The sequence below is a fragment of the Physella acuta genome, unplaced genomic scaffold (assembly GCF_028476545.2).
Source record: "Physella acuta isolate Inbredline_101_S28 unplaced genomic scaffold, ASM2847654v3 ptg000035l, whole genome shotgun sequence".
NCBI classification, from domain to species: domain Eukaryota; kingdom Metazoa; phylum Mollusca; class Gastropoda; family Physidae; genus Physella; species Physella acuta.
In genome coordinates, this window is record NW_026731555.1 from 273,777 (window position 1) to 291,722 (window position 17,946).

Genomic DNA, 17,946 nt, shown 5'->3' on the forward strand with positions numbered 1-17,946 from the left:
TTTTAACACACAATGTATTACACAATGTATAAATATTGAAACAAAGAATTATCTATGTATGTATGTATATATATATATATATATATATATATATATATATATATATATATATATATATATATATATATATATATATATATATATATATATATATATATATATATAGGTATATGAGCACATTTTCTATAATTACAGCATGCTTTATTTTCATATATCATATATGTTTCTAACTGCATTAGGCCTATATTTCACATATAGTATCTACTTACTGCGATAGCACACATCAACAGAAATGAAGCCATTATGGTGTAGTGAACCTAACGAGACTAACTGCCGAGCCACAAAACCTCGACCTATTTATAGCCGCTACGTCGGTCACATGACGCGGTGCACCTAATCTTCACCTCCGGATATAATTACGCAGTAAGTTAAACTGACACGGATATTACTGACGCACTGAACGTTATATCCGGGAAATTCGCAGTCGAAATGACCCGATCGCCTCGAAGATTAGTTCATATTGTTAGCTTATCTGATGATTTGTACATATTTTGATTCATTGCTGTTTATTACGTCCCTTTATGCATAAATTAACAACGAATTGTTAGTGTCTTTATGTAGGTTTCGCAATAAAAATTAAGCTAAAAACCCTTATAATATTTGTTATCAGCGTATACTATAAACGACAATGTGAAATCGAGCAATAAGTGAATGGGTAGCATGTTTAAACTGCATTTCTATTGTATTAATTGTTTTTTTTTAGACAAAGAGTGATAATTCGAAGATTTTGTAAGATGGAAAAATATATCCCTGCTAACTTTAAGTAAAGTTCTCCTTTCGAACATGAAGGTCCACGGTGCAAGTAGAGTTCGCTTGTTTCTGTGATCTCGGATTATGAAAGGATAAGGTGTTCAGTACTAAGCTCAGCCGCAATTTTCCCTAAAGTGAGTTAGGTACCCATCAGAGCTGAGTGGACTCAGGGACGTGCTACTGACGAACCCGGATTCGAACTCGAAACTTTCGGGTAAACAGTCTACCTGCAGCTATCTATATCTTTCCCCATTTTTATTCATCGTGAAAATTAATAGATGTGTGTTAATTTTTTTTTTAATTGAGTTAAAAATACTCAATTACCTGTACCTAATTACAATAGACTGTATCCGGCTTTGACAGATGTCACCTATCGATGACATCACACATTCGTATTGACGTGATTTGCTACCTGGATTTGAGCTGTTTCCGCCCATCTGATTAGAAAGGTGAAGCGGTAAATAAAACTGTTGACGCGACCTGACGGTACAGGTGTTCGGGTCAGACTCGTCACGGTCTAGTTAACATCTGGGAGTTTAACCTTCTGTACGATAGTGTGTCCTACACATATAATCAGCGAGAGTTTAACCTTATGTACGATAGTATGCCCTACACATATAATCAGCGAGAGTTTAACCTTATGTACGATAGTGTGTCCAACACATATAATCAGCGAGAGTTTAACCTTATGTTCGATAGTATGCCCTACACATATAATCAGCGAGAGTTTAACCTTATGTACGATAGTATGCCCTACACATATAATCAGCGAGAGTTTAACCTTATGTACGATAGTATGCCCTACACATGTAATCAGCGAGAGTTTAACCTTATGTACGATAGTGTGTCCAACACATATAATCAGCGAGAGTTTAACCTTATGTACGATAGTGTGTCCTACACATATAATCAGCGAGAGTTAAACCTTAGCTACGATAGTGTGTCCTACACATATAATCAGCGAGAGTTTAACCTTATGTACGATAGTATGCCCTACACATGTAATCAGCGAGAGTTTAACCTTATGTACGATAGTGTGTCCAACACATGTAATCAGCGAGAGTTTAACCTTATGTACGATAGTGTGTCCTACACATATAATCAGCGAGAGTTTAACCTTATGTACGATAGTGTGTCCTACACATATAATCAGCGAGAGTTAAACCTTCAGTACGATAGTGTGTCCTACACATATAATCAGCGAGAGTTTAACCTTATGTACGATAGTGTGTCCTACACATATAATCAGCGAGAGTTAAACCTTCAGTACGATAGTGTGTCCTACACATAATCAGCGAGAGTTAAACCTTATGTACGATAGTGTGTCCTACACATATAATCAGCGAGAGTTAAACCTTCAGTACGATAGTGTGTCCTACACATAATCAGCGGGAGTTTAACCTTTTGTACGATGAGAGTTAAACGTTATGTACGATATTGTGTCCTACACACATAATTAAGTCAAAATATGCAGTATTTGTTTTAAATTATGACTTATGTTTTTTATACTCAATGTATCTCCTTCTTTGTTCTATTCTAGTAAGAAGATTAAATTAAAAAAAACCCGAAGAAACCCAATTCTATCTTTGCTGATTGCCAGTTTACCTAGTCATGCAATAAAACACATTTTACATTTAGATGACACTATCTTAATTTGGACGTATTCGTTATTTTCCTAGTGCTCAATAAATTTGAAAAGCTTCAAAGGCACTTCATGCCATCTGTAATTATGCCTACATGTATGCTCCAGACCTACCATCTCTGTCACCTACATGTTCTAGGTATGTAAACGTTTCTACTTTTTCCAGCGCTCTTCCACCAAACTCAAATGTCACTATGTCGTGTTTATTCTTAGTTACAGCCTTGCTTTAGTCTAGTGAAATGAGTGTAGTTAGACGATTTTCGTTTGCATGTTTCTGTCTTTGTGATTATAATGCTTTTCATCTGTAAAGTATAAATTATGCTCCATACATGAGTAAGAATTATTGGTTTCTAGCAAGAAATAGATACTTGAACGTAATTTTACCCATTTTTCTAACACACCTACACCACTGACCAATGTATTTATTAGCGCATTTTAACCACATCGCCAACTTGTTGCCTATCTTCATTGAAGTCTAATCACCCCACCCACCCCCACCTCCCATCTTATATGTATGAGGTACTTTATTATAAATTAATATAGGAGAGAGAAGAATCGCGTTTGCTGAAAAACACAACTCTACAAGACTTAAACCAGCTCATCTAGCAAACACACAGGTAGCGTGGGTGTGGCCGGTTGCTTGGGGTTTGAATAGAGCCATTCAAGTTGATTCTTCAGTCTATTTAGGTCTTGCCGTTGGTCGCAGTGTACTGTCCATGTTGATCTGACCTACATACCGACATACCAACCAATTAAAAGAAATATCACGCTCCACGATAAAAATAGAATTGTTCAAAACATGAAAACAGGGTACAGGACACGCCCTATCGGGTAATTTGTTGGAAAGAAAAAAAATCTTCTTAGTTGTGGGTTGGGTCCTGTTTTTAAAATAGTGTTATAAACATGTTCTAAAGGTTTTTTTTCTTTAATATAGGCCTAATTGTAAATGTTAATTTTTTGCTAAGAGTTGACTTCAGTTGCGGAAAAGTTTAATGTTTTCGAAAAGTTTCAACAAAAACTTTAAAAATTAACACTTGGACTAATCCTGTGTCATAATAATTTTTTTTTTTAAACCCAAAATTAGCTTCCCTTGTCAGGTACACATTAGAACTGAGTTGGCTCAGGGCGTCCTGTAGACTTTAGCCCAATATGCCCTGTGTAGTAATGACATTTTCAAACAGCCAGTAAGGAACATACACATACACATCACGTATATATTAGTAGAGCGTGTTTATTTTATTATGCAACAAATTCTGTAAATTAACACACATCTAGACTAAAAATTGTATCGAAGATTTTAAATAATTTGTGTTCGGAGAATATTTCTTCTTGTTTTTACCTTGGGAATTTGTTTCGTTAGAACTTAGACTTATAAATTTTAGGCTAACATAAAATGACAGGACTGATACTCAGTGGAGCAAGGATTTCGTAAAGATAAAGATGGCAATATGTTGAGTAAGCCGGCAGTTAGTATTAGCTAACAAGGTATTTCATGGAAACCACAAGGTTCAAGAAAAAAAAGGGAGAGACAAAAAATAACTGGATTAAAACATTTAAACAGACTGGGCAATTTGGAAAAGAGTTGAACAAAAATGGAAAAAAAGATAAAAAGTTGAAAAACATAAAAGTTTGTTGTAAAATGCCATTCTCCACTGAGATAAAAAAGCGCAGAATAAGAAAACCCTGTGGATTTAAATCAGTTGTTTACAATTTGTATATGACTAAAGACGGGGAACTTTGGTACAGGTGAGTTTGTTACACCTGTTGGGACAACATCTCTGGCTCTGTGGGTCACAGTCAGCATCTGTCTGACAGCTGGACACCACTCTACGACAGGCACGTGACCTGGGGTCAAGAATTTGACCTGGCTTGGGGCAGCTAGCCAGCACAGGGACACACTGGGCTACAGGGGTCGTGCTACACACATCGGTGCTCGAGGGGTCGCATGGTGGGACCTGTATAACACACTTGTAGCCTTTAGCGCAGAAAAGGTTGCAGACGGATGATGGTTTGGTGACGCATTTGAAAGATGGGCAGGGGGTGGTGGCGCATCGGATTCCTGTGTCGACACACTCTTGACCATCAGGGCAGCCGCCACATTGGTCTGTAGCCTAAAAGAGAAGCAGATTTATGCTTATACTAATTCTCAGTATAACCATGGCTTTATAGTTTTATTACCTCTATACTTAGTTGATAGATTTTTGCCTAGACAATAGCAAAGTAACGATGTTTTGCAATAGTGAAAATTGTATGAAAATTAATGTTAGTAGTGAAGTACCATTTCAAACCTGACGGTCTATGTGGCAAGTGAAGTAGAGTTCGCTTGTTTCTGTGACCTCGGCATATGAAGGGATAGTGTGGTCAGCACTATGCCCAACCGCCTTTACTTTTCCTAACGTGAGTTAGTGTTAGGTACCCTTCAGCTCTCCGTCCCCTAAATTTAATGGTTATTTCATCCTAAACAATTTTGTAAAATTGAAAAAAAAAATTCAAGAGAGTTGTACTGTACAAAAACTTGCCAGCTGACTCTAAAAGAAAGATCTACGTTTATATGATAAAAATGTATGTTAGTTTTTGAGCCCCGAGACCTCCACAAAATGTTGTCTTTTCAATATGGCCAATATTGCCACGGCAATCTTATTTTCAAAAGATTACCTGTTGCATGCTCATATTTTCCCTCAGAACTCTATCTTAGATACTCACAAACAAAATAAAAAATTGATTTTTTCGGAACCAAATCCTCTTTTCAACAGTTGTAGCTAGTGTTAAATATCAACGAATCGTCATAATTTACATATAATGTTTTGTTTTCTTTGTGTAACCTAGTTAGTAATAATCTTCTGAGGATAGTTCTAGATTGTTTTAATATGTTCGTGCTTGCTCATAACTTCTACAACCATGTCTCACCTTTGGCCGGCACTGGTATGTTGGGCAAGTTGTTTTAGGACATCTGGTTCCTATTTCAACACACGTTTGACCAGCCGGGCACCCTCCACATTTTTCTGGCACCTAGCGAGTTTCAAATTAACACAGGCGTAAGAGGGTTATCTTCTGTGGCATTGTTAATATTTCAATTCGTACATTGTGATCAATTAAAACATGCACGCACATATGTACACTTATGAATCCTTAATAATATTTCAATAGGCACGTAGTATTAAATTACAACTTGCACGCTAGTATTTTCATTAATCGATATACATACATCTTCATTTATGAATCCTTACTAATATTGCAATAGGTACGTAGTTATTAAATTAAAACATTCACGCAAGTATTTTCACAAAACATCGTAAATAAATCTTCACTTATGAAACCTTAATACTTTTTTCCGTTGATAGTTAGTATTGAATTTAAATATGCACGTATTTATACTATAAGAAGCAAAACAATCTTCATTAAATCATGTTTTTTATATTCAATACAGACTTCTCCTTTTAAATTAAGAAGTCTATTTAGTATCACAACGCATAATAAGGTTGACTGACAACTTTTAAAAAATCAAAGCCCTAAATCAATTTGTACTTGTTTTTAGGAGGTTTTTCATTTGTAGAAAATGATCTTGATTCAAACGGTGGTTACGTAATAGTCGTCTTGGGCAATCGTCGTATATATATATATATATATATATATATATATATATATATATATATATATATATATTTAAATTAATACCTTAAACGTACGTGTAAAGCATGGACGGTGTAAATACTTACAGGGACACAGGTAGGGACTGGACTATTGAGACAGATAACTCCAGGTTTACAGGAAACTGGTCTAAACTCACAGGTGTAGCCTGCACAAGAAATATAACAGTACATTATATTATAAAGCTCGGTGACTTCCTAAGAGCTAAAACTTGAAAACAAAGTTCAAATACTTAGCAATCGAATACTATACTTCTCAATCGTACCAATTCTAATTTTCACACCACGGCTCGTTTTTTTTTGTTTATTTTGTTTTTTTGTTTATATATATATATATATATATATATATATATATATATATATATATATATATATATATATATATATATAGGCCTATATATACAAAACAATAAACGTTAACGAACAGTTTTTTTTTTTTTTTTGCAGCAACATAGTACATTAATAATACTTTTACAATTAAGAAAAAACGTGAATGTCTTAGCTTTGGGTAGTAAATGTCTACATTACCGTTATTGCCAGTTATAAAAACTGACCTTCAGGACAACCTCCCGGACACACGGCGCCATTGCCTGGTGTACCAAATGTACACAGCTTACCACCACAGGCGCTAGCACAGCAGATCTGACCAGATGGACATTCACTGTCAACAGAGCAGAACTGTCCACCGCAGACACCAGCAGATCCCGGAATAATATCCTACAATTGTATTACTTTTATCAGAAATGACCTACAATTGTGTTACTTTTATCAGAAATGACCTACAATTGTGTTACTTTTATCAGAAATGACCTACAATTGTTTTACTTTTATCAGAAATGACCTACAATTGTATTACTTTTATCAGAAATGACCTACAATTGTGTTACTTTTATCATAAATCTCCAACAATTGTATTATTCTAAATAGAAAATCTTTTATATATATATATATATATATATATATATATATATATATATATATATATATATATATATATATATATATTTATATATATATACATATATATATATATATATATATATATATATATATATATATATATATATATATATATATATATATATATATATATATATATATATATATGTGTATATATATATATATATATATAAATTAGAATTCATTATACATTTATAATATGTACTTTATTAAAGCTTGAGTCAAAATCGGGTTGCTACACCCCTGGTTAATTCTGACTTACTGGACAAAGACCTACGCTTGAAGTGTTTGTTTTCGTTTGACAATTTATGCCCGAGTACCCATGGGGGCACACACAGTAGGGGGCGTCCGCAGGAGCGGTGCAGTAGCCGCCATTGCAGCAGATGAAGTGTAGGCAGGGGTCCCGGGTAATAACTTCTGTCTCACAGTTCGCGCCCGTGTACCCAGGGGGGCACACGCAGTAGGGGGCGTCCGCAGGGGCGGTGCAGTAGCCGCCATTGTAGCAGATGAAGTGTAGGCATGGGTCACGGGAGATAACTTCTGTCTCACAGTTCGCGCCCGTGTACCCAGGGGGGCACACGCAGTAGGGGGCGTCCGCAGGGGCGGTGCAGTACCCCCCATTGTAGCAGGTCACGTACAGACACGGGTCACGAGTGTTGGTGATTTTGGTCTCACAATGGGCGCCAGTGTAGCAGGGCGGACACACACAGTAGGGTATGTCGAGCGGCGAGGTACAGTAGCCGCCGTTGCAGCAGATGAAGCTTAAGCAAGGATCACGACTGACTTTAAAAAAAAGGATGAGGTGTATGGTATTTTTTAATACAAAAATATGTATAAAACATGAAGATTTAAAACCAAGTTCGTTACAATCGCTACATTATTTATACGAAGATGCATGTGAAAAACATTACTCATAGCTGCACCTGCGGCATACTAACATAATACATTAAGGTCAGCGTGTGTATTGAATTTTATTGTCCCCCTTTATTACGTTTATCATAACGACAGCTGATCTTTAAAGGCTTAAAATCCGTTATTAAGAAAGAGTAAACAAAATATTGATTGGTTTTATAAATAAACCGATGATGTACATTTCAAATAATTTATAAATTTAGTATATATAGTATACCAATACATACGTGACTCGGCCTGCAAAATGATACAAAATAAAGAAAACGTTTAAAATAAAATTGTATTTCATTATTTAGCATTAGTATATATATAACACAGTTTTTTTATTTAAAAAAATGCTTATTCCTTTTCTATACAGTTATTGTAATACTAAGTTTACTTCGTTTATAGACAAAAATAGCTGTTGGAAATTAGAAATACACATCGTATATTTCCATCTGCATCAGTTGACTTTAATTTATCGAAAGTATTTCTTACCTCAAGAACCAGAGTGCAGAGCTAAGAAAAAAAAACATGTACATTGTGTACAGTTAACTGTGTATGTGTAAAAAATGTGCAGGTTGATACACATAAACGTAAGAACAGCTCACTCTAAAACACCTATCACTCTAAAGTCATCTCAAAAATAGAAAAAAATGGCTGCTCATGAAAATTTACTATATGCGTTTGATCTAGTTTAGAACATAAGAGAAACACAAGTCTCTTAATTTTATATACTGATATGTGTATATATATATGTGTATATATATATATATATATATATATATATATATATATATATATATATATATATATATGTATATATGTTTGGTGTCCTTTTGATCTGCTAGATTATGAGTTGGTTCGTGATTTCACATGCAAGATGCTCTATTCATATCCATATTTCTCTATATTTCAAACGCTAATAAGATACATATAATTATGTTTGAAGTATCTACTTACCGAGAATGCACACAGAATAAACTTTGCAGCCATTGCGATTTTCTATACTGCACACAACCAACTGATTGCAAGTCGATAAAGCTCGGTGTGACGTTGCCTCGGTCACGTGACTCACATATCAACCTACGTATTGAATGCATTGAGCATTTACATCGTCTTTGATGTCTAACATGGGGGGGGGGGCTGTGAAACATTATTGTGTGATATCGTCAAGCTTGGTGAGTGGGTGGGGATAGGCACAATAGGTTAATAGTTGGGTTGGGTTATAGAGCAGAGGCGTAGCGACCCTTCCCGGCACCCGGGGACAAACTTTCGATTTGCACCCCCTCAAACTTTCCATTTGCGACCCCCCTCACACATTTGATTTGTTTTTCCAACCCATTTTGGCGCCCCCTAAGGTCGGCGCCCGGGGACATAATATGTTGCCCCTTTTCGCTTCGCCTCTGTTGTAGAGTCACTAAATCTTTGGTGGTCGGGGTAGTCGAGTCGGTAAACCTCACGGTTGCTTAAGTCTCGAGTTCGAACCCTCGGGCAGATGAGGCTAGACAGTTAAGGACAGGAACTCTTCTAGGAGAGGAAGCTCAGAAATAAAAAAAAACTGCAGCCGTATTGTTTGTTCTTGGTTGGAAAAAGGCTATTGAAGCAAATTCTGAAATAAAAGCGGGCTGAAACCGGAGTAAAATGCCTAATTTGACTTTTATAATTAATTGTATTGGAGGGGGATCCTTAACAACACTACGATTAAAAAAAGCAGAAGACATAAGAACCCGATTAAAATAAGTCCCCTATACTCCGAATATGATGAAGTACTTAGGTGTAAAACGATAAAAACTGTCAAAATTTCATGTGATTTTTTTGCACGATTACAATACTTCCTCTATACTATGTATACGAAAAAGTAAAAAGTTTAAATAATTAAAAATTGATTAAAATCATGTCTTAATCCCGAGTTTCCATCCCCCGTAGTGCTATCGATATATATATATATATATATATATATATATATATATAAAATTCTCTTCATGGAGACCATAGAAAACACCAAGCTGTAAGCGCGCCTAGCAGCCCCTCTCTTCCTCTCTAGGCATATCCCTACCACCCCCTTCCCAACTTGGTCTGGTGAGCTGTGGTTCGCGCTAAATGTTTACAATCGTAGAGCCGGATTTAGTGACGGCTATTAGAGGCAGATAATTTAGTTTGAAATGATTTTAAACTTAGGGGAGGTAGCTAGGAGGAGGCTGCTTTCATGGTGGGGGGGGGGGGAGTGTAGAGTAGTGGTTGGGGGAAAGGAGGGTGGGAGGTTCGTCCTTAACGACCTAATGATAGTGTTTTGAAGCAAATATTTTGAGTGGCAGCATTGTTACTGTCGAATTTACAAATTATGAATTACTGAAAAGTAGAAAATAAAACAACTACATAGCGGCATATGATACGCCGCGGGTCGGCTCGTACTAGTTTAAGAATATTGGAGAAAGTTTAAGGGAGATCACTCCCGTTCTATTTCTCGTTGTAGTTGTGGATTGTTGGAGGTGTGGTGGTGGTAGTGCTAAGGATTGGGGATAAAAAAATAGTTTCAGCGATGTGTGAGGTTTTATTGGATTCACACATATATTTTATTTCTGGTTGTGGTGGTGGATTGGTGGAGGAGGTTGTGGATTTGTGGATATTAAAATCAGTGAATGTGTTTAATGTCTTAAGAAGTTAGTGCTGGTGTTAGTATTGATCACAGCCAGTCTTGTATGCTTGTGAGGTTACATTGGATTCACTAGATTAGTTTTGTTGTTTGTGTAGGCGGATAAGACTAGCCTGGTAAATTTTGGGTTATTAAATTCGTGGATGGTGGTGGTGGTGGTGGTGATGGTGGTGGTAAATACGACGACTAGCTCTGTATATTTGTTAGGTTATACTGAATTCACAGAATATATTAAATATTAAGTTCACTGTGCAGGATAACCCGTGACACCATATATCATAATAAACACTTTGCTCGTGTCCTTCTGTGTTAGGTATTCTATCTTAACTATATTAGCTATTATATATATATATATATATATATATATATATATATATATATATATATATATATATATATATATATATATATGTGTGTGTGTGTGTGTGTGTGTGTATGTGCGTGTGCACTCTTTCCAAATGATTCATACTGCGCTCCACACTACCATGAACATTTGTCTTTAAAGAAACAGTTATAACATCTTCATGTAGATGTAATGAAGAAGTAATTATCCACTTAAAAACGCTAACTAGAAACTCCAAGTGAAATATTTCAAAACACAAACTACGATCAGCTAACTATAAACCAATAAACTAGAAAATTACATTTATGTACTTAACTCCCTTTACGTGTGTAAGTTCTTATGTTTTATTAGGTAGTGTATTAAATAGTAGACTAGATACCAATCCATTCCTAAATTGTTATGGTTCCTTTATGTCTGCTACATGGAAGCAAAAGATATCAAGAGTTTCTCAAGATATAGAAACATAATTATTGCTTTTTTATTCTTTAGTGTAGTTTTAAATTTACTTTAAACGTTTCCCTTTTGTTCTCAATGCTATCAAGACCGTGTTATCTTGTGAACATATCTAAAATGTTAGTTTTCACCATCAATAGTTCTGTTTCTGTAGTGAAACCTGACCTAAGTTATCGGCTAAGTCACGGTCTTCGAACTACCAAATGTAAATAACCTCTTTCTGTCCTGATGATGAACTAGTGTCAAAACGTCTATCGTGAATGTAAAAAAAAAAATATTTCTAGGCTACTCACTCCCTGTTTTATTATTTATTCTCTATGTGTTCTAAGTTAGATCATAGTATGCTAAATGTTATTTCAGACCTTTGCATTGTTTTTCTAATTGTGATCATGTAATTTGTATTATATGTGTTAACACTTTGAGTCTTAAAAATAAAAATTGTTAGGATCTTTTGTCAAAAACTATAAGGATCTTTTGTCATAAAATTAGTAGGATCTTTTGTCACAATAATGTTAATGTAATAAAATTGTAAACATCGTTTGACAAAAAGTAAAAGATGGGGTTATGACAAAAGAACGAGTTACTGTAATTTAAAAAAAACAACAACAGGTTAGTGGGTCTAGGATGGCTGTGTAAAAGGAGTAGAGTCTTGTATCCTAGTCAAATACCCAGCAGTGGTGTACAGTGTATCCTCGACCCGAAAACTTAAACACATCTTTGAGACAGGGGAAGATGACACAACGTGTATTGTTGCTGTACCAAGACTCCCGTTTGTGAGAGCTGACAATGGATTGTAAACAACTGTCATTGAGTCGCCTTTAATGATGGCTTTTAACAGGAAGGTTCTAATCACATGCCCAGGGTTAGGTTAGTAATTAAGTAGGTGACAGCTACATGTGTTGCATCAATCTTCTCCTTACGTTGTAAAATATTGACCTAACCTTTTTATTATAATCGTACACAAATATATATATATATATATATATATATATATATATATATATATATATATATATATATATATATATATATATATATGTATATATGTGTGTGTGTATGTGTGTGTGTGTATTGATTTTTGGACCACTAGAAATAAAGACTTTAGTGATTTAAACAATTTTTCAGAACATTTAAAATCGTGAATAAAGATTGGATTTTAAGATTTTTTTTGTTTGAAAAGAATAAACAAAATGAGTATGTATTACATTACATTATTACAAATTTATTAGAGTAAACGAAAACATTGATAATCTATATATATAATTCTCCTCTTCGAGCCGTTAGAAAACAAGCTGCAAGCGCGCCTTACAGTCCCCTCTCTTCCTCTCTATCGCTACCCCCCCCCCCCCCCCCACCCCCTCACATGGCCTGGTGAGCGGTGTTCACTCTGTTTACATTTTATAATCATAGAGACGGGTTTGGTGACGTCTATTAGGGGCAGATAATTTAGTTTGAAACGATTTTAAACTTAGAGGAGGTAACTAAGAGGAGGCTGCTTTCACGTGGGGGGGGGGGGGGAGAGGGGGGTTTAGTGTTTTTAAGCAAATTATTTCAGTGGCGGCATTGGTACTGTCGAATTCACAAATTATAAATTACTGAAAAGTAGAAAAAAAAAAACTAAATAGCGGCGTATGATACGCAGCGGGTCGGCTCGTACATTTATAAAGCAGTAATTTCGAGTGAAGAAATAATCGTTGTCTTCATCGTTTTTTAAGTTTTAGGAACATTTTTTGGTACTTTCTACATTTACGTGCATACATTCTTTTTTTCACCTGCGTATACTAAAGTCTGGGCACTTCTTAAAAGTAAGGTTACAATTGTATTCGTTTAGAATCTGGGTACTTGTGTACAGTTGAATACTTCTGTACACAAAACGAGTTTGGCATTCGTGTACCAAACTATTTATTGAAGTTTGGGTACAGTGGTACAGGTGAGTTTGTTACACCTGTTGGGACAACACCTCTGGCTCTGTGGGTCACAGTCAGCATCTGTCTGACAGCTGGACACCACTCTACGACAGGCACGTGAGCTGGGGTCAAGGATTTGACCTGGCTTGGGGCAGCTATCCAGCACAGGGACACACTGGGCTACAGGGGTCGTGCTACACACCGCCGTGCTGGATCGGTCGCATTTTGGGACCCGAACTACACATGTGTAGCCTTTAACGCAGAACAGGTTGCAGACGGCTTGTGGTTTCTGCGTGGTTTTTGTGACACATTTGAAAGATTGGCAGGGGTTGGTGATGCATCGGGTTTTAGTGTCGACACACTCTTGGTCAGGTAGACATCCACTGCAGGGGTCTTTAGGCTGTAGAGAGAGAAGTTAAAGAACCGTTGGTGAAAGTGTACAGGAAAATTGATGAACATGTCAAGAACATGTCAATTAATTAGAGTCAAGGAGTCGGCGTGGTCGAGTTGGTAAAACTCATGGTTGCTAAACCGAAAAGTCTCGAGTTCGAATCCTGGGGCAAGATGAGGCTGTGGACAGCCACTCTTCTATGAGAGACAACTCATAAATCAAACAAATTCCGCCTTGTAGTTTGTTCTTGGTTGGACAAATGATATAGAAGCAAATCCAAATCGGAGTCAATGGACTCAATGGCGAAGAACCAGTTGACACGTATACTTAATTGTGCTGGAGAGGATCCCTTCCAACATTAAAATTAAAAACGAAAGATAAGAAAATTTAGAGTCAGATTATTAGATTATAGTTATTTCACAACGTCAAGGGGTTCAGTGTTAGTTTCTCTTTTGTTCTACTAGTATGACAGACATTCAGAATATTAGGTAAAAACATTATAGGCAATGGTATGCCAAAATACTCCATACCATCGTTTTCTTGATGCAAGACAATCCAACACTTAATAAACTACCCATATCTCCTTGTGAACACTTTCCTCTAAATCTTCAATTTCGGAAATAAAACAAATTGTAATAAAAAATAAAACATGAATACTTACAGGAACACAAGTAGGAACCATTATCTCTAAACAAGCAGATCCAGGTTTACACGGGGGTGATTTAAACTCACAGCTGTAACCTGTATAATCAAAATAGATACAATTTACTTCCAAATAGATACATAGCCAAGTGCGTCGTTTTAAAGCAACGTCCATTTTATATTCACCAAGATACAATGAAAAATACATCGGTAGAATTTTTTTTATTTTATTGTAATAATAAAAGAAGCAGTTAAAGTAGTGTTCATCTGTTTACTTATCCTCGTATTTGGAGAGGTGTCGTTTAACGGAATTGTAATGTTAGCATACTATGGAGCCCGCCTTTGGTTTTGCAGACTTGGGTTTTTAGTACCAGTAAAAGTTGTTGCCTAAAGATAGTTTGGGTTCTAACTCGAGATTTCGGGGTTAAATATATATCGAGTTCTCTACCTTTTCTCCGAAACATTAGGTTATATCCATCGAGTTCTCTACATTTTGCTCACTAATCATTAGGCTATACTAAGTCTTTAAAATTAGAATTCTGTTTCTTTCAGTTAAAACAAATGTAAAAAATATATTAATAAAATAAAGTAAAGCACGGTTCTAAGTGACTAATGCTATAAACAGTAAACAAGAAAAAGTAAAAATTCATCTTTAGACCTAGTGATCCATTGGGTGGATAAAGTAGAGATCATACATTTCTTGATCTCGTCAAATGAAAAGGTTGTGTGGTCAGTACCATGCACAGCCAACTTTCCCCAACACAAGCCAGATACCCTTCAGAGTTGAGTCGACTCAGGGACGTCTTACAGTTACAAGTATGAACCGAGATCCGAGCTCGAGACGTTTGGCATAGCAGCCAAACGCTCTACTCTTCGACTTGACCATCACGACGAATGCTACACGCCAATAAAAAATTGGGTGAAGTCTTACCCTTAGGGCAACCATTAGGACACACAGCGCCATTTGTTGTGGGTACTTGTGTCTCACATTTGGTGCCAGTGTACCCGGATGGACACACGCAGTAAGGGGCGTCGGCTGGAGCGGTGCAGTACCCTCCGTTGGTGCAGTTAAAGTTGTAGCAGGGATCACGGTTGTCTGAGAATGCAATTATAAAATAAATGTTTAGTGTTTTTACAGCACTCGTAGATTTACTATAAGAGTTAAATCTCATGAATTATTAAGGTATTAATAAAGGGGAGTGTAGGTTACGTGGGGGTGGGGGGTGGGGGGAGGAATTAAAAAATATTTACAAATTTACACTAAGCGTTTGTGTCTTCTTGGCATAAAATATCTGGTGTATTGCCAATACAATTATATTTCAGTTGTGAAATTCAAGAGATAATTTATACTCATTGCATAGCATTTCTCCTGCGTCTCTAACCCTGGTATACTGTTGTAAGTGAGTTCTAGGTTGTTACTGCTGATCGTGTTCTAGATTATATAAAGCTGCGATATGAATCATTTCACAATACTGAACGCTTTGGGCAAACATTTGTTTGCCTTATATTTTCTTGATTGGGAACTTTCCAACAATCGACATAGAACTATAAAACTAGAATATCTTAGCCCTTAGATTAACCTCGGGGATAACAGAAGAATGCTTCACATAATCATATAATAACACAGTTCTTGCACAACAGCGTCACATTAAGCTAGATTATAATAGCTCTTGTATTCACAATGGGCACTACGGACTAGATCATAACGCTCAAATACAATACCAAAACTCGTACACACACAAAGGGTACTACAGATTTAAACATAACTTTAACCTAGAATATCACAGTTATAAGAATAAGTTCACCCTTGAAAAACACAGTTCTTACATTCACATTTACTACCAAAGAAGCCGGGCTTGCAGATACAGCTTGGAGCATCAGCCGGAGCCGTACAGGAGCCGCCGTTGAGGCACGTGAAGTTCTGGCAGGGATCTAAGACTGAAACAGTAGTAAGGTAGTTGTACAAGTCAGTGTGTACTATAGACGTACACCAGTTGTACAAGTTGTATAGTATACGTGTAATTTACAGTTATATGGTATTTGTACTAGTCATTGCGTCACTATCTTATGATAGTAGTACAAGTCAAGGTGTACACCATACTCGTAGGTTAGTTGTTGAACCGTAAGTGTACTTTACAGTAATAGGATATTTGTACAAGTCACTGTATAGTCACAGTCTTAGTATACTTGTACAAGTCAAGTTATACCCCATAGTCGTACGTTAGTTGTATTAGTGTACGTGTACTACAATTCAAACTATACAACACACATGATAAATACATGTACACAAATCGAACATGCCTGGTACATAGTGCATTCAATTAACAATTTAATTAATAATGTAAACGTGTGTCGTAAATTTACACCTTATTATATTTAAAGGGTAAAAATCTGGATTTACTTTCGTACACGTTTAAATATTTATGACACTAACTAGTTTTAAAATATATTTATATTTGTTTAATTACAAAAGTGGGTTGTAATAGTTCGATCTATACTCACATTCTGTATCATACTATAAACTTAAGTAAAAATAACAAATGCTAAAGTAAACAAATACTAAAATGCATACATACTTGCTTGAGTCTGTTATGAATAAAATCGTAAAAGGTTAAGTTATTTTTTTTAAAGTTACAAATTTAATTGTATAAATAAAGTAGTAAATATTTATAAAATATAGCGTTAGTATGGTTAAGATATTTTTATCATTGAAATAAATTGGTCAAACGTGAACTTTTTTATAAAATCGATGTTTTTAACTTCACAGACAATAGGTTTTAAAAGATTATAAATATTTTATTCTTACCTTAAATAGTAAAGCACACACCTAAAATATAAAGAATATTGCCATGATTGAATCATATGAATATATATATATATATATATATATATATATATATATATATATATATATATATATATACAGTGGGAGACAGAGAGAGAGAGAGAGAGAGAGAGAGAGAGAGAGAGAGAGGATGAGAGCGTTCTTTCAAGTTTCTCCCGCGATCACTTTACACCCCCCCCCCTTCTCTCCGAAACATTTCCACCACTACTCCTGGATAAAATAAAAATATTCAAGATGTAGATTTTATTTTTTACTACTGTCCGCCCCATTCTCTTTCTGGAGGTTTCAAGTTTCCCCCCCCCCCCCCCGCCCTTTTTCCCCCTTTTCTTTTGGAGCAGAATGTCTAAAAAAACATAAAGTAGAAACAGAGACTTGAAAAGTCAGTTTTTCTTTAGTATAACTCTTAAGTGTGCATGTTAAACTATGATAAATTACTACTAGGTATTGTACTCACAGTGGCTGCATATAGAAAGAAAACTGAGGCCATTTTTATCCGTATTTAAGCAAGTAAGCAAACTGAGAGCAAGACGACGCGCCTTGCACTATTTATAGCTGTTCTCGCTGTCAAATGACGCACTGCACTATTCTAGTACACCCGGCTAAACGTAAAGGCTGTACTGTTAACATCGACCTAATACTTTACCGATCAGCGAGTGCTCCAACCACTACAGCTAAACATTTCGTAAACAGGAATGTTGGACAACAAGTAGTTAATAACGCCCTTTTAATCTAAAATAATGTTACGCCTTACGATAGTAA

At 35.8% G+C, this 17,946-nt stretch overlaps 2 protein-coding genes across 2 annotated transcripts; both read right to left on the reverse strand.

The window, feature by feature from the left end:
* Positions 1–5,805: 5,805 nt before the first annotated feature.
* Positions 5,806–8,395, reverse strand: LOC131942365 (fibropellin-1-like). The gene is made up of 6 exons (XM_059302204.1): positions 8,351–8,395; positions 8,199–8,208; positions 7,322–7,842; positions 6,654–6,816; positions 6,169–6,248; positions 5,806–5,826 (listed from the first exon to the last, which is right to left on the reverse strand). The coding sequence occupies exons 1-6, from the start codon at positions 8,393–8,395 to the stop codon at positions 5,806–5,808; spliced, it is 840 nt and encodes a 279-aa protein (XP_059158187.1).
* Positions 8,396–13,078: 4,683 nt separating this feature from the next.
* Positions 13,079–17,674, reverse strand: LOC131942376 (fibropellin-1-like). Its single transcript, XM_059302214.1, has 7 exons — positions 17,642–17,674; positions 17,149–17,169; positions 16,919–16,928; positions 16,170–16,280; positions 15,274–15,438; positions 14,362–14,441; positions 13,079–13,709 (listed from the first exon to the last, which is right to left on the reverse strand). The coding sequence occupies exons 1-7, from the start codon at positions 17,672–17,674 to the stop codon at positions 13,305–13,307; spliced, it is 825 nt and encodes a 274-aa protein (XP_059158197.1). The 3' UTR covers positions 13,079–13,304.
* Positions 17,675–17,946: the final 272 nt, after the last annotated feature.

Bases quoted from the DNA above. Each gene is read 5' to 3' on its own strand.
- LOC131942365 (XM_059302204.1), bottom strand. From the start codon at position 8,395: ATGTGTATTTCTAATTTCCAACAGCTATTTTTGTCTATAAACGAA. The intron at 6,817-7,321 runs GTAAGTCAGAAT...ATACAATTGTAG, and splicing joins CAAGCGTAGGTCTTTGTCCA to GATATTATTCCGGGATCTGC. The intron at 5,827-6,168 runs GTAAGTATTTAC...TGCTTCTTATAG, and splicing joins CAGTCCCTACCTGTGTCCCT to TATAAATACGTGCATATTTA.
- LOC131942376 (XM_059302214.1), bottom strand. From the start codon at position 17,674: ATGGCCTCAGTTTTCTTTCTATATGCAGCCACT. The intron at 17,170-17,641 runs GTGAGTACAATA...TTTATATTTTAG, and splicing joins TCTTTCTATATGCAGCCACT to GTGTGTGCTTTACTATTTAA. The intron at 14,442-15,273 runs GTAAGACTTCAC...TTGATTATACAG, and splicing joins TCCTAATGGTTGCCCTAAGG to GTTACAGCTGTGAGTTTAAA.